At 38.5% G+C, this 14,868-nt stretch overlaps 1 protein-coding gene across 1 annotated transcript in view; it reads right to left on the bottom strand.

The window, feature by feature from the left end:
* The window catches only part of LOC306875693 (N-chimaerin-like), a 64,927-nt gene extending 50,294 nt beyond the window's left edge, over positions 1 to 14,633 (bottom strand). The window contains exons 1-3 of the mRNA XM_079426373.1: positions 14,262 to 14,633; positions 11,036 to 11,074; positions 6,374 to 6,429 (exon numbers count right to left, since the gene is read on the bottom strand). Coding sequence (XP_079282499.1) covers positions 6,374 to 6,429; positions 11,036 to 11,074; positions 14,262 to 14,280 — 114 coding nt within the window. The 5' untranslated portion in view covers positions 14,281 to 14,633. The remainder of the gene's footprint in view (positions 1 to 6,373; positions 6,430 to 11,035; positions 11,075 to 14,261) is intronic.
* Positions 14,634 to 14,868: the final 235 nt, after the last annotated feature.

Genomic DNA, 14,868 nt, shown 5'->3' with positions numbered 1-14,868 from the left:
AATTCTAAAATAAACTTTAAATAGACTGCAGCAATTAATATTTTGTCACACATTATTTTGTTTAGTTCAGAATCGTGGTAGAATCGTGATCTCTATTTGGAAAAAAACAAAAATAAAATTCACGATTCTCAATTTATCCAGAATTGTGCAGCTCTATCATGTTTCCCGAAGATGAACGGAGGCCTTACGGGTTTGGAAAGACATGAGGGTGAGTAATTAATGACAGAATTTTCATTTTTGGGTAGACTAACCCTTTAAGTTTATTGTTTTAATAATGGTTAGTGTGCATTTCATACCCAAGGAAAAATGGTCCAAAATCAGCCACCATAAATGTCTTGACTGAATATCTAGGTTTACACACATCGTGGTCCTCCTCTCACAGAGATGAATCTCCTCGAAGAGAGAATTACATTTACATTTAGTCATTTGGCAGACGCTTTTATCCAAAGCGACTTACAATTGGGGAATACAAAAAGCGATTCATCTTGAAGAGGCAGTCAGACAGAGGAAGTGCTCGTAACACCAAGTCTCAGTCATTGTTCAAATAAGTACAAGCTAGTAGGTGGAGAGAAAGATAGAGGGAAAGTTTTTTTTTTTTTTTTTTTGAGTTTAGGGTGTCAAGTACTGCCGAAAGAGATGAGTTTTCAGTTGTTGCTTGAAGGTTGCCAGGGATCCGGCGTTCCGGATAGGGGTGGGAAGATTATTCCACCAGCCAGGAATGGTGAACGAGAATGTTCTGGAGAGTGATTTTGAGCCTCTCTGTGATGGTACCACAAGGCGTCGCTCACTAGCAGATCTCAAACTTCTGGAGGGGATGTAGGTTCGTAATAGTGAGTGGAAGTAGGAGGGTGCAGAGCCTGTGGTAGATCTGTACGCAAGCATCAGTGACTTGAACTGGATGCGAGCTGCCACTGGTAGCCAGTGCAAGGAGATGAAGAGAGGTGTAACATGCGCTCTTTTGGGCTCGTTGAAGATCAGTCGTGCCGCTGCATTCTGAATCACTTGTAGAGGTTTGATTGCGTTTGATGGCAGACCAGCCAGAAGAGCATAGCAGTAGTCCAGTCTAGAAACAACAAGGGCCTGGACAAGAAGTTGCGCAGCATGCTCTGTCAGAAAGGGCCTGATCTTTCTGATGTTGTGTAGTGCAAACCTGCAGGAACGAGCAGTCTTTGCAATGTGCTCTTTGAAGGTCAGCTGGTCATCAAAGATTACACCAAGATTTCTGACCGAAGTTGATGGGGTAATCATTGATGAGCCGAACTGAATCGTGAAGTCATGCCGTAGAGTCGCAGTGGCAGGGAAGACCAGAAGTTCCGTCTTTGCCAGGTTGAGCTGTAGGTGATGTTCTTTCATCCATGCCGAGATGTCCGCCAGGCAGCCTGAGATCCGTGCAGCTACCGTTGGGTCATCTGGTTGAAAAGAGAGATAGAGCTGTGCGTCATCGGCGTAGCAGTGATAGGAGAAGCCATGTGCATGTATGATGGGACCCAGCGATGTAGTGTATGTGGAGAAGAGGAGGGGTCCAAGAACCGATCCCTGAGGAACTCCAGTGACCAGCTGATGTGGTTTGGATACCTCCTCTCCCCAGGTCACCCTGAAGGATCTACCGGTGAGATAGGATTCAAACCAGCGAAGTGGAATTCCAGTGATGCCCAGTGATGAGAGTGTAGACAGGAGAATCTGATGATTGACAGTGTCAAAAGCAGCAGAGAGATCCAGCAGAATGAGGACTGACGATTTGGAATCAGCCTTTGCAGTTCGCAGGGCTTCAGTGACTGAGAGTAGCGCAGTCTCTGTTGAATGGCCACTCCTGAAACCTGACTGTTTAGCATCCAGCTTGTAATGTAATGTAATGTAATGTTCAGAATTACATAAGATTCTCACACACAGGGAATGAAGGTTGGGTTTTCCTTCACACATGAATACACATTCTTGAAAAATCAGAAGAAAACCTCTCATATCAAATCTAGCTTCTATCATTTCAGGTGTGTGTGCGTGTGCAGCAGTGGTCCATAGGCTTCATAGTGAACAGAAATCTCTGCAGGAATGTACAGGAACACAGAACCCAACCCAATTCACACACACACACACACACACACAGCCAGACGCTGCACCTCTCTACACCAGGGCTAAAACACAGCCTAAAACACAACATGCCTTAAAACATGGTGAGTACACTGAGAGCACAAAAAAAGCTACACGCTGACATTATACAGTGACCTGACACTCTAGAGTGATTTAAGGTCACAAATTATTATTTTCAATATTGTCACTGGTAAATCATGCTAAATCTATGAAGCATTAATTAGGATTAAGTTGAAGCTCACTGCAATATTCAATTCAAATACAACAAGAAAGGACAAACTCACTCTGCACTAATGAAATCTAATAAGGCGGTCAAATCAAAACCTTAATAGTTTGGTCGCAGACTGAATGAAAGCAGCAGGACAGCAGCATCTGTGAGGGGTAAGGATCATTACTTTATCACTTACATGGAGGGTAGACTGAGGTTCAGATTAAAAAAATATATTATGACATTATTAATATCTGTATTATCTGTGTGAATTAAGTTACTCCAGGTCCAGTGTTAGAATAACAAAATAAACACACTGTAAAATGTTCAGAACCTTTACATTAAAAGTCTACAGTTGAAACCTGATAAAATTGACTGTAACATATGGTGACAAACTGCAAATAGTTTAACATTACATTATGTAAAATTCTACTGTACTACGCTGATTTTTGTTGTTGTTGCACAAGTATAATTTACAGTGAAAAACAATAAAATAACATTTCCAGAAGTCCCTGGAATTGTAGTTTATACGCATATGTTTTGTTTCTTCGACTATTTTTTTTACCGTAGATTTAACAGGACATTTTTATACAGTGTACACTTTAAAACTGTTCCAGAGTAAAAGCAAATATTGTTTTAAAATCGTTGGTACTGTTAATAACACTGTTATCTGGTTCCTAAAATTTGGATCCTGAAGCAAAAGCACTATTTGTCATCAACAATCTTGATAAAAAGCAAACCCAGATGCTTGAGTGAAGTGTCCAGTGAGTTGTGTGCTCTGCTGGACTCGGCTGCAGATTGTGTGTGTGTGTGTGTGTGTGTGTGTGTGCGCGTGCGTGCGTTTGAGGACTCCGATCACTGATTTGCATGCTCTGGATGGTAAAAAAAATTGCGGGGCCTTTTGAAGGGGATTAGACGGGGTTAAACCTCTTGCCACAATAGCCCTCCACCCTGCAAAGGGGTGATGCGCTTTACAGGAGCAGATAAGTGTCCAGCAGCCCAGAGCAAGAAACGCTCCAGAACGAATCCTTAAGAAGCCCTTGAGATAAACATGAAGAGCAGTGTGCATCTGTTTAATGTTAATCCACCATTAATTAATACGCCGTCCAGTCGGCTGGGGTGGGGCGAGGGGGGATGGGGTCCACGTCTGTGGGTAAAATACCTGCTGAATTGTGCTGAACAGCAGGAGACCCCATCCCATCGTCAGCAGATCAACATCTTATTAAAACTCCCTCCACAGACGCAGACGTCTGCGTCTTTGAGAGCTTACTGGCAGGAACATGTTCTTTATCATCAACCACAACATCAAAATATATGAAGCACAGCCACACTAATAGATTTATAGTGATACAGCATTCATAAAGAACAGTTCTAATGTTGTGCCTGCCTGTTTTGCCGTTTCGATATACCGAAAGACGCGATTTACCGGTAGAGATTTTGGATCATCTCTATCGCGGATATATGCTCATGTGATGTTGCTGTACTACATGGTCACAAAATCTTATTTGTATGCATTTTTATGCATTGGAGTTTAAAAACAAGTGATTTTAAGCCGTTGAAACGCAATCAGCAGTGAAAGAGAACTCATTTCGTTATATGTGAACGCTGTCTGAGAGTGTTTCTGAGCGCTGTCAGCGAGGTATTGCTCATTGAGCACGGGAGTATTGAACGGAGTCATTTTTGCCGCTTTATATGTCTTGAACTGTTAAATACACACACTTGTATGTGTCAAAATGCATGTCTTTGCAAGTATCCTCGTAAACAGTAATTTAGGTGTTAAGTGAAAGCAAACAGCTGAGAAAGAAAACAAGTGTAACAGTATATTGTGACAGCAGTCTAATATATTCCTGCCCTCTCTCATTCATGTCAATCAAACAACAAAAGACAGAAAATCTCTCATTGCTCCTGACTAAATTACTTTTGCAACTTTATTAAGTAATTCATATTTAATTTACACAGTGTGCATTATAAATTGTTTTTATACATTTGATTTTACTTTATACAATAAAGCAGCATTTCTTATTTATTTTTTCTACTGTAGTTTTTTGTCCTATTCCTATTCTTATCTAATCACTGATTGTTTACTTGTCTTCAGTGAGCTTGAGATCTGTAAGCAAGTGATTTCTTTTTTTTTTTTTTTTTTTTTTTAGGCTAGTATTAGTTTTTTTTAAATCATAAAAAAAATATGTAAAGCAAAAATACCTATATTGTGATTTAATTTTAATTTAATTAAATTTTTTATTTTTTTATTGAAACCATGAAATAAAATAAGATAATAAATAAGATAAGATTTTGGTCATATCGCCCACCCCAACGCCAATCAACAATTTCAAGAAAAGAGACAATAGTACGGTAGAAAATATAATGGTAGATCTCAAGAAACCTGTCAAGAAATATTCAGGTCCTATTTGATCACAAAACTGAAAGGAAAAAAAAAAAAAAACTGCATTTTGCTTCAAGACAATTAAGCCTATTTTATGATTTTTAAGATTTGTCATGACAATTAAGCACATTTGTTGTGCTGCTGATAATTAATGCTGATTTAAATGAAAAACAAATGTAATACAATTTTTACTGGGGTTAAATGGGTTTATTTGTCAGGAAAAAAAAAAAAGAGTCCTATAAGAGGTTTTAGTATCGTTAGGAAATAAATAAATAAATAAGCAAACCAGTAAAGTATTTGTTGTGCTGCCTATAATTAAAAAATAATGTCACAAAAATCATGAAAATAATGTTGCTATGCAAAAAAAAAAAAAAAAGTTATAAAATAGGCATATTTTAGGCTCCTTTTAGTCATTTTGGTAATGCTTTTGTGAGTTGCATTTACAGTTAAAGGACAGAATTGATTGGATTATTCTCTGCTTCCAGCACAAGCCTTACAGTAAAGAAGATTTTTATCTGAAACCACAGTCCATGGTGTTTCCTTGGATTACAGGTTATAATGCTGTAAATAATGTTTCTTGCACTGAGCAATCATTTCGCTTCATAAGACCTCATTAACATATCGTCAGGAACCACTGATTTTCATTTTTTGTTCCATGATATGCTTTTTTTTAATTCTCAAAAACGTGCTGTCGCTGACTTGCATTTTATGAATCACCACGGACAATGGTTTCAGCTAAAATCGTCTTTACTGTTCAACTAAAGATAAAAAGTCACCTACATCGTGGATAGCCTGAGGGTTAGTAAATTAACAGCAAATTTTCATTTTTGGGTGAATGATCCCATTAATTCTGATTTGGAAAAAAAATAACCTTAATATGATCAAAACCGATATGATCACCAACATATTACGAATCGCTGATATCATCGTCAAATAATCTACCAAACAGCAGCTAATAGTGACCATCAGATTTGATAATAAATGCTTATCTGTTAGGAAGCTGTTGATAAAACACCTGCAGACTGTGAGGGGGAGGGCATGAGTCTAAATGTTTGGCCTCATCTCTAAACGCAGCGCCGGACTGCAGGCAGTTTCCTCCACAAACACAAGATTATCATGATACAGATGAATAATTCAAAAGCACCATCTCTCTCGCTCCTTAATTACTGCCACTAATATCAGCCTGACTAATGGAGCAGCGCTGGGTGCAGACTCTGCTCGGCTGCTTCTCCGGTCTTTATATTGCATCTCGCCTCTGGAGGTTACTGCAAGTCTAGACCATCATGCAATTAAGGGATGCATTTGTAATTCAATGAAGATGGGTGACCTAAATTACATCCTGGCTGAACTTAAAACATTTACAATGCATCATTTTTTTTTTTAAATCAACAAACTATATGAACTAAGGGTTATTACTGAACAAAACAGCACAGGACATGATCAACAGAAGCGTTCTGATTAGAGGAGCCAATCCTGACATACTAAGCTAGCAGGTTACTGGTTTGTAGTCATGCATTTGTTTTCCTCCAGGGGGCGTGTGGAGGCTCAGAAAACAGAAATCAAATTCTCAAGTCAGAGAAATCTGTATGTCCAAAATTTTACATTTATACATTTGTTTAAACCTGCATATTTTATAGCCTATTTATGCTATTTTTCAGTTCTAGCGGCATTATCATGGTAAAGGCTTTATCACTCACCTCAGATATACAGGTGACCCTGCGTGGATGTGGCGCCTCTTGCTGGAGCTGGTACACTATTACAACAAAATACCACAAGCATTTCAGGAGAGGAATATATTCCATTTTATATACAGAAAAAAAAAAGAATTACGGACTGCAACTATTTTGAAAATTACATAAATGGCATCTAAATCCATGTTTCTATATTATATATGGCTTCTTTTTCTTGCAAGATGCAGTTAAGTGAAAAAAGTTAATTTGCTGTACTCTCCAGAGTACAGTCCAGAGACAATCATTTACTTGTCTTAGTCCAGGTGATATGTGAATTTTTTAAAAACTTTTTCATAAAAGCATGAAATTTGGTTCACTTGTATAGTTTGCGGCCCTAAACATTTTCAGAAATGGAGCATCACAGAAACACCTTGTGGTTGCCATGGCGACCATTTTACTTTCCGCCATAACCAAATGATGTATTTTGTGTCATATCTCCCCAACCAAACATGATAACACAGAAAAGGTGATGTCTACCCCTATGTTTTGATGGATTTCAAGGATTACAATGATACCATATACAACAACATAAACTGTTCAAGTGAAGAGTTAATGGTGAAATCAGCAATGAGCATCACAGCATTTACAAAAGTCCATATTATGGCTATTCATTTTTTCTTTCTTGATAATTAACTAATATTTTATTCAATAATACATTAAACATTTTTTTTTCAAGAATACTATCATATATTTCAGAGATATATATAAAAAATCATCTCAGGTAAGTGTATTTCCATTACATTCTTGTTCTCTCTCAACAACGCTCTAACATCACACGCAGACGGCAATGCAATCAGGTGAACAGTTAATGGTTAATTCAGTGACTTTATGAGAAGGATTCAAATGAAATCTCAGAAGATGCAGAATGAAATTTCAAACATATTTCATGTAAATATAATGTACAATCACTCTCTGGGGCCAGAGTTGTCTATTATGTTGTCCACAAGGGGAAAGCCAGAGTCCTACATGCGGGCAGGTACACGCAGGTGAACCGCTAATATTTGATGTAATGGGTGGAATAATATTTATGTGTAGGGTATGGTGCAGGTGCGGGCCCGACGGTGACAAGCACGGGCGGGTTGTTGGTCTAATAACCAAGACTTTTGCGACTTGGTGCAGTACATGTTGAGCAATGTAGCCAATCGCGCTGCCACTGATTGACAGCTGTAGTGATTATATTAAAGGGGGTGAACTTTGCTTGCTTTCTGTATTTCATCTATTCACAATTTGAATAAAAGTTTTAATAAATGAGTTTTTTCTACCTTATGTAGGAGATTTAATGCAGGTGTGGTACGGGCTGCAGTTTTTATGTCAAATGGATCGGGTATAGGATTAAATTAGTGTTGCTGTCAGATAACGTGTCGGGTGTTCTTTTAAGTACTGCAGGTGTTGGATGATCATTTCATCAGCCAGGAAAGGTGAACGAAAATGCCTCTCTATGATGTTACCACAAGGCATCGCTTGCTTACAGATCTCAGGCTTCTGGAGGGGATGTAGATTCGTAAGAGTGAGGAGGAAGCAGGAGGGTGCAGAGCCTGTGGCTGTTCTGTACGCAAACATCAATGTCTTGAACTTGATGCGAGCTGCAACCGGTAGCCAGTGCAGGGAGATAAAGAGAGGTGTGAAGTGGGCCCTTTTGGGCTCATGGAAGACCAGTTGTGCCACTGCATTCTGAAACATTTGTCAAAGTTTGTTCGCACATGATGGAAGTCCAGCTAGAAGAGCACTGCAATTGTCCAACCTAGAAATGACAAGGGCCTGGGCAAGAAGTTGTGCAGCATGCTCTGTTTGGAAGGGCCTGATCCTCCTGATGTTGTGCAATGCAAACATGCATGATCAAGCTGTCTTTGTAATATGGTCCTTGAAGGTCAGCTGGTCACCAAAGAATAATTTTTGATGAACCTAGCAGGATGATGAAATAATGCTATAGAGTCGGAGTGGCAGGGCAAACGAGAACCACAATCTTTGCCAGGTTGAGCTGCAGGTGATGTTCTTTCATCCATGCCGAGATGTTCGCCAGGCAGCCTGAGATCCAGCTACTATTGGATTGTCTGGTTGAAATGAGTGATAGAGCTGTGTGTCATCAATGGTAGAATTTGGTAGGAGAAACCATGTGCTTGTATAATGTGTCCCAGTGATGTAGATTATATGGTGAAGAGGAAGGGTCCAAGAACTGATCCCAGAGGAAACCCTGTGGCCAAGTTGATGTTCTTTGGATACCTCTTCTCCCCCAGGAAACCCTGAAAGGCCTACCTGTGAGATAGGATTCAAACCAGTGGAGTGCAGATCCGGTGATGGTAGACAGGATAATCTGATGATTCACAGTGTCAAAAGTGGCAGATAGATCCAGCAGAATAAGAACTGATGATTTGGAATCAGCTTTCTCTAACTGCAGGGCTACAGTGACCGACAGCAACACAGTCTCAGTTGAACGGCTGCTGCTGAAACCAGATTGGTTAAAGTTCAGGTGGTCATTCTGTGAAAGAAATAATGTAACTGTGCCTATAAAGGTGTGAACCAAATGGTCCATTCTATTAGAATAACAAAGGAACAGCATTCCTCAGGAACGTCTTGTAGATTGCAGGATCTCCAGCGGGAAGGTTCCTAACAGTATTGTTTCTAGCCCTTTTGTCTTCAGGTATAGAATTATATCCCACAGACAGAACTTTGGGAGAAGCTAGGATTCATACAAGGGTTAAGATTGTTTGAAGGAAGACATGCTAGCATCGCTATTGAAGAACTGCTACACTACCATCTTCAATAAATTCTTCTCCCCAAGAAAATTTTGGTCAAGCATACTTAATTTTTTTTATATTAGAGAAATCTATTACATTGGTGAGCCACCCAAAAGACTGCTCAGCAAAAATACAGTAAAAATGACGATACATGGGGCAACTTTTTAGGTTAGAAGAGGTAATATGCACTGGCCTGTCTAGACAGATATTGTCTTGACATGAAGTTAAAGTGGACTAATTGAAAGAGAACAACTGCACACTCACTTAAGCATAATAAATAGCCTATGCTTAAGTCAGTGTGCAGTTGTTCTCTTTCCTTCAACTTGCACCTCTATAGGTGTGTGTTTGCTTTGCCTCACTTGCTCAATGAAGTTAAAGTGGATCATAAAGTGTCACTTGCTGTATTTACATCCAGAGATGAGAAAGGGGTGGGTGAGGGAAGAGAGGATGACACTACAGAGGAAAGATAGAAGGGTGAAAGGAAGCATAGGTTTTGCCTAAACATAACTGGTAGAGGAATTGGTGGCACACAGGTAGTAATATGCATGTTAAATATAATAAAGAAATGAGCAGAGATGTCTAGAGGTTTCACCAATTGTTGTCTGTGATACAACTGCATGTATAAATTAAGTCAAGCTGGTTGCCTGATTTGTTAGTGCTTGTGGTGGTAAGCCATTTCAGATCGAATGAAGCTAGGAGTGGAATTGGAAGCCAGCAGTGCGAGGAAGAGTGGGTTGAGTATTTCCAATTATTAGAAATGAGAAGACCAGTACCCTTCCAACCTGATGGGGGGTGTGAGAGAAAGGGAAGTTGTTTGAGAGAACAGCAGGGGCTGCAGAGTCTTCTGGACAAATACAGGTCACAGTCAAGCCCAAGATACTAAGAGTAGACTGAGAAGCAATGGCCAGAATGAAGTTTGTTGACAGCTGACTGACAATTCCAGAGACCCACAGAAAATGACAGAGGTGCAGCAGAAGAGGTGCAGATAGGATGCAGTTTAGCAAGATTGTGTTGCAATTTGTGTGTGATGTTAGAGCATTGTTGAGAGAGAACAAGAATGTATTGAAACATACTACCACCTACCTACCTTACTCTACCTGAGAGGTAAGGAAAAGTACACTTACTTGAAATTATATTCTTTTATATTTCTGAAATAAATTATTGTATTCTTGAAAACAATCTTTTATTGCACTATTGAATAAAATATTATTTAGCTGGTGTGTGGTGGGCATTCTGGCGCAATATGGCTGCTGTCGCATCATCCAGGTGGATGCTGCACAGTTGAGATTGAGATTCCCCCATCCATGTAAAGTGCTTTGAGTACCCAGAAAAGTGCTAAATGTAATGAATTAATTATTAATTAAAACATCCTTTTATTGTACTATTGAATAAAATATTAGTTCATTATCAAAGAAAGAAAAAAATAATAGCAATAATATGGACTTTTGTAAATGCTGTGATACTCAGATACTGTTATTTCCTTCTTACATTGCTGATTTCACCATTATCTCTTCAACTGAACAGTTTATGTTGTTGTATATGGTATCATTGTAATCCTTGACCATCAAAAACATAGGGGTAGACATCACCTTTTCTGTGTTATGTTTGGTTCAGGAGATATGACAAAAAATACATCATTTGGTTATGGCGGAAAGTAAAATGGTCGCCATGGCAACCACACGGTGTTTTTGCGATGGCTCCATTTCTGAAAATGTTTAGGGTCGCAAACTATACAAGTGTACCAAATTTCATGCTTTTATGAAAAAGTGAACATATCACCCGGACTATCTAGTAGAATGATGTTCACCTGTGAACTATTACATCAAACTAGTTGTTAAAATAAATATTTTATATAAGACTTTTTATATGTTGCTGTAATAAGAAATACACTTACAGTAGGATTTCCACACAGGTGGTCTGTACTCATCATTATCTGGGAGAAATAAGAGACAACATTCAATTAATAAAAATAATTCAAATTCATGAAAATGACACGTTATGTGTTTTGGGAAAAATACACTGTTCCCTGACAGCGCCTAGACAATAACATTAACATTTCAGCAGCTTGACCTTAACTGGATTTATTCATTATTTTAATGGCCGGTGATCTGGCAGCATGTAAGCCTGAGTAAACATAAGCAGTTCCCTTCACATGAACCTCACATATCTATGTATTGGCTGTGTGAGACCGCCATCTGCTGGACAGCAGTAGAATTTGAAGGGGTTTCTTAAAGGGACAATTCACCCAAAAATTAAAATTCTGTCATCATTTACTCATTCTCAAGTAGTTCCAAACCTGTATGAATTTCTTTGTTCTGCTGAACACAAAGGAAGATATTTTGAAGAACGTTTGTAATCAGGCTGTTTTGGGGCACCATTGACTACCATAGCAGGAAAAAAAATATATTAGTCGTGACGTATTGTCAAGTATGGTGACCCATACTCGAAATTGGTGCTCTGCGTTTAACCCATCCAAGTGCACACACACAGCAGTGAGTAGTGAACAAATGCACACACACACACACACACACACACACACACACCGTGAACACACACCCGGAGCAGTGGGCAGCCATGCTGCGGCGCCCGGGGAGCAATTGGGGGTTCGGTGCCTTGCTCAAGGGCACCTCAGTCGTGGTATTGAGGGTGGAGAGAGCGCTGGACATTCACTCCCCCCGTCTACAATCCCTGCCGGCCGGGGACTCGAACCCACAACCTTTCGATTACGAGTCCGACTCTCTAGCCATTAGGCCACGACTTCCCCACATTATGGAAGTCAATGGTGCCCCAGAACTGCTCTGTTTCCCACATTCTTCAGAATACTTAAGGGTGAGTAAATGATGACAGAATTTTCATTTTTGGGTGAACTATCACTTTAAGTAGTTTTGTTGAAGATCTCTTTTTTTTCCATTTTACTTTTTTTTATTTTTGTGTTATGTTTATGACTATTCTATTCCTTTTGTTTTACAATGCAAGTCACAGATGAACTAAATATAAGATCCAAAATGTTATTAGTAATATTATTACAATTAAAAATAACAGTTTTCTATTTTTATATATTTTAAAATGTAATTTATTCCTATGGTCAATGCTGAATTTTAAGCATCAAACCATCACATTAAAATGATTTATGAAGGATCCTGTGACACATTGATGACTAGAGTAATGATGCTGAAAATTCAGCTTTGCATCACACAAATAAATTACATTGTACAACATATTCAAACAGAAAACAGTCATTTTAATTTGTAATAATATTTCACACTATTATCGTTTGTAAGCATGAGACTTTCATTAAAAAAAAAGTAAATAGCACAAACTTTTGACCAGTAACATAATGAACACACTGAAGAACCATCAACATCTTGCTATCAGCCTAACAATATTTTATTCCTACAAATTCAATCAGAAACATATCTGAAGTTTGTATCTTATGCATTATGCAAAGATAAAAACAAATTATGCTATACATTAATACAATATTCTATATTATTTAGCACGACCACACACTTTTCAATGGTGATTCTGAATGAATTTGTTGGAAGAAAATTGTTAAACTGACAGCAAGATGTTGCTGGTTCTTCAGAGTGTTTGTTATAAGATTAATGAACACTAGCAGGAAAACCCTGCTGTAAGCACTTCATGAACAATAGAGCACAGGAGAGGGAGAGGCCCTTCACATTACTACTGACTTCAGAAAAACCTGGCCCCGCTCCACAATACTGCGGTCCTGCTCATTACACCAACTCACTCTCACTTTCTCAGAGGAAAGACCCTCTGACAGCTTCCTCTTCCTTTCACAGAAACATCCAAAATAGAAAAAAAACTCTATTATGTTCATCACAAAAGGTACATCCATTTGTAAAGCATTTGAATAATATTCAAGGCATCTGAAAAGAGCCGTATGAGTGATGGATAACAGTTTAACACCATAAATTCAGATCGATCTTCTTTTAACAGTCACACACTTACTACTGATAATCTGCGTATGATTCAGCACTACATATTAATAGAAAATGGCTGCTTCCTTAACCAGAGATAAGAGCACACATATTTCTTCTCCATGACTTCAACAAGTGTTTGAGGCATATGCTATTGAGCTCAGGCAGTCATATGCTCATATGTGACCCTGGAGCACAAAACCAGTCATAAGTAGCAATAGTCTTTTTCTTTTATGGCAAAAATCATTAGGACATAAGGTAGTTAAAGATCATGTTCCATGAAGATATTTTGTAAATTTCCTACCGTAATTACATCAAAAATTAATTTTTGATTAGTAATATGCATTGCTAAGGACTTCATTTGGCGATTTTCTCAATATTTAGATTTTTTTGCACCCTCAGATTCAATTCAAATAGTTATATCTCAGCCAAATATTGTTCTATCCTAACAAACCATACATCTATGGAAAGCTTAGCTATTTATTCAACTTTCATGATGTATAAATCTCAATTTCACAAAATTGAAACTTATGACTGGTTTTGTGGTCCAGGTTCACATATTTGAGTAGTTGATATGTAACATATCCATTAGATTGATTTCATTTAGGGTTTACCTTAAAATCGAAAGTATTAGTGTAAATTTAGATGCGTTTCATTATTTATTTTATATTAACTTCGCGAGTTTATCTGAAACGTTCTTGCAGTGACAAATTATTTTTAATTACATGTAGGCTATACATATTCGCCTATAATTAATATGAGCTCATAAACAACCTGAATATTAATCGAGTGTTGTTAAATATTTTAGATGAAGCCACAGCATAATGTTCATTTCCGTCACCGTTCTGGTTTAATAATCATTTACTTGTTGCCATGGACGACAATCTGCACTGCATTATTAACAAAGCAAACACTAAAGATGAAGACAAACAAAGAGAAGAATAACCCGTTTGCCTGTTATAACGTCAGAATATACACAAACCGCAGAATTAAGTTATTTTGACCACATGATCTCTGTGTACACGCAATAAAATAAAAACACTGTTCATTTTGACTGAAAATGATGCAATGTTATCAGCCCCAGGGTTAGCGAATATCATTGCATCTCTTTATGAAATCTATTTGTGTTTTGCTTCCACACTCATAAACACACAGCGATCTGTTGTCATCCAAACTCACCGAACACATGGATGGCCATTGCAGTCAGTGATCCAGACGCACAAAGCTTTGAACTACACACACACCTTTTCTCCTAAAATCCACAGCTATTCCATAAGGAAAGAGCCCGATTCTTATATTCTGGAGGAGAAGGGTTTTATGAATCGCTCAATGTTACAAGCTGTCGCCGAGCTAAACTTTCATTCCCACCGCCTCCGACGCCGCGGGAGACGCACGTGCGCTGGGATGAGAGGTGATCCGGTACCGGTGGCTGTTTTGAGCGCTTCTCTGGAGCTCTGATTCACTCTGATTCACATCCCAGCACTGAAGTCGCCATCTTGTGAGACCACATGACCTGATCCACACACGCGCGCACTCTTCCTCAGGGACTGCAGCCTCCTCCATGGCGTTACCATGGAGACCCCCTCTGTGACGACATGATGCCGAGTACGTCACAATACGAGACACTTCTAAAACTTTAGGTGTGTTTGTATAAAGTGTAAAGACAGAGTAACAACAGCGTTATTATATATAAAAAAACTAAATAAGCCTAATTAATAAATGAATGCAGTGTTATGTTTTTCATCATTATTGTATATAGAGAGAATACATAATATACATTGACAAA

The sequence above is a fragment of the Barbus barbus genome (assembly GCF_936440315.1).
Source record: "Barbus barbus genome assembly, chromosome: 10".
Lineage (NCBI taxonomy): Eukaryota > Metazoa > Chordata > Actinopteri > Cypriniformes > Cyprinidae > Barbus > Barbus barbus.
Note: the sequence above shows the minus strand (reverse complement) of the source record. Positions and strands in the feature narration are given on the sequence as shown.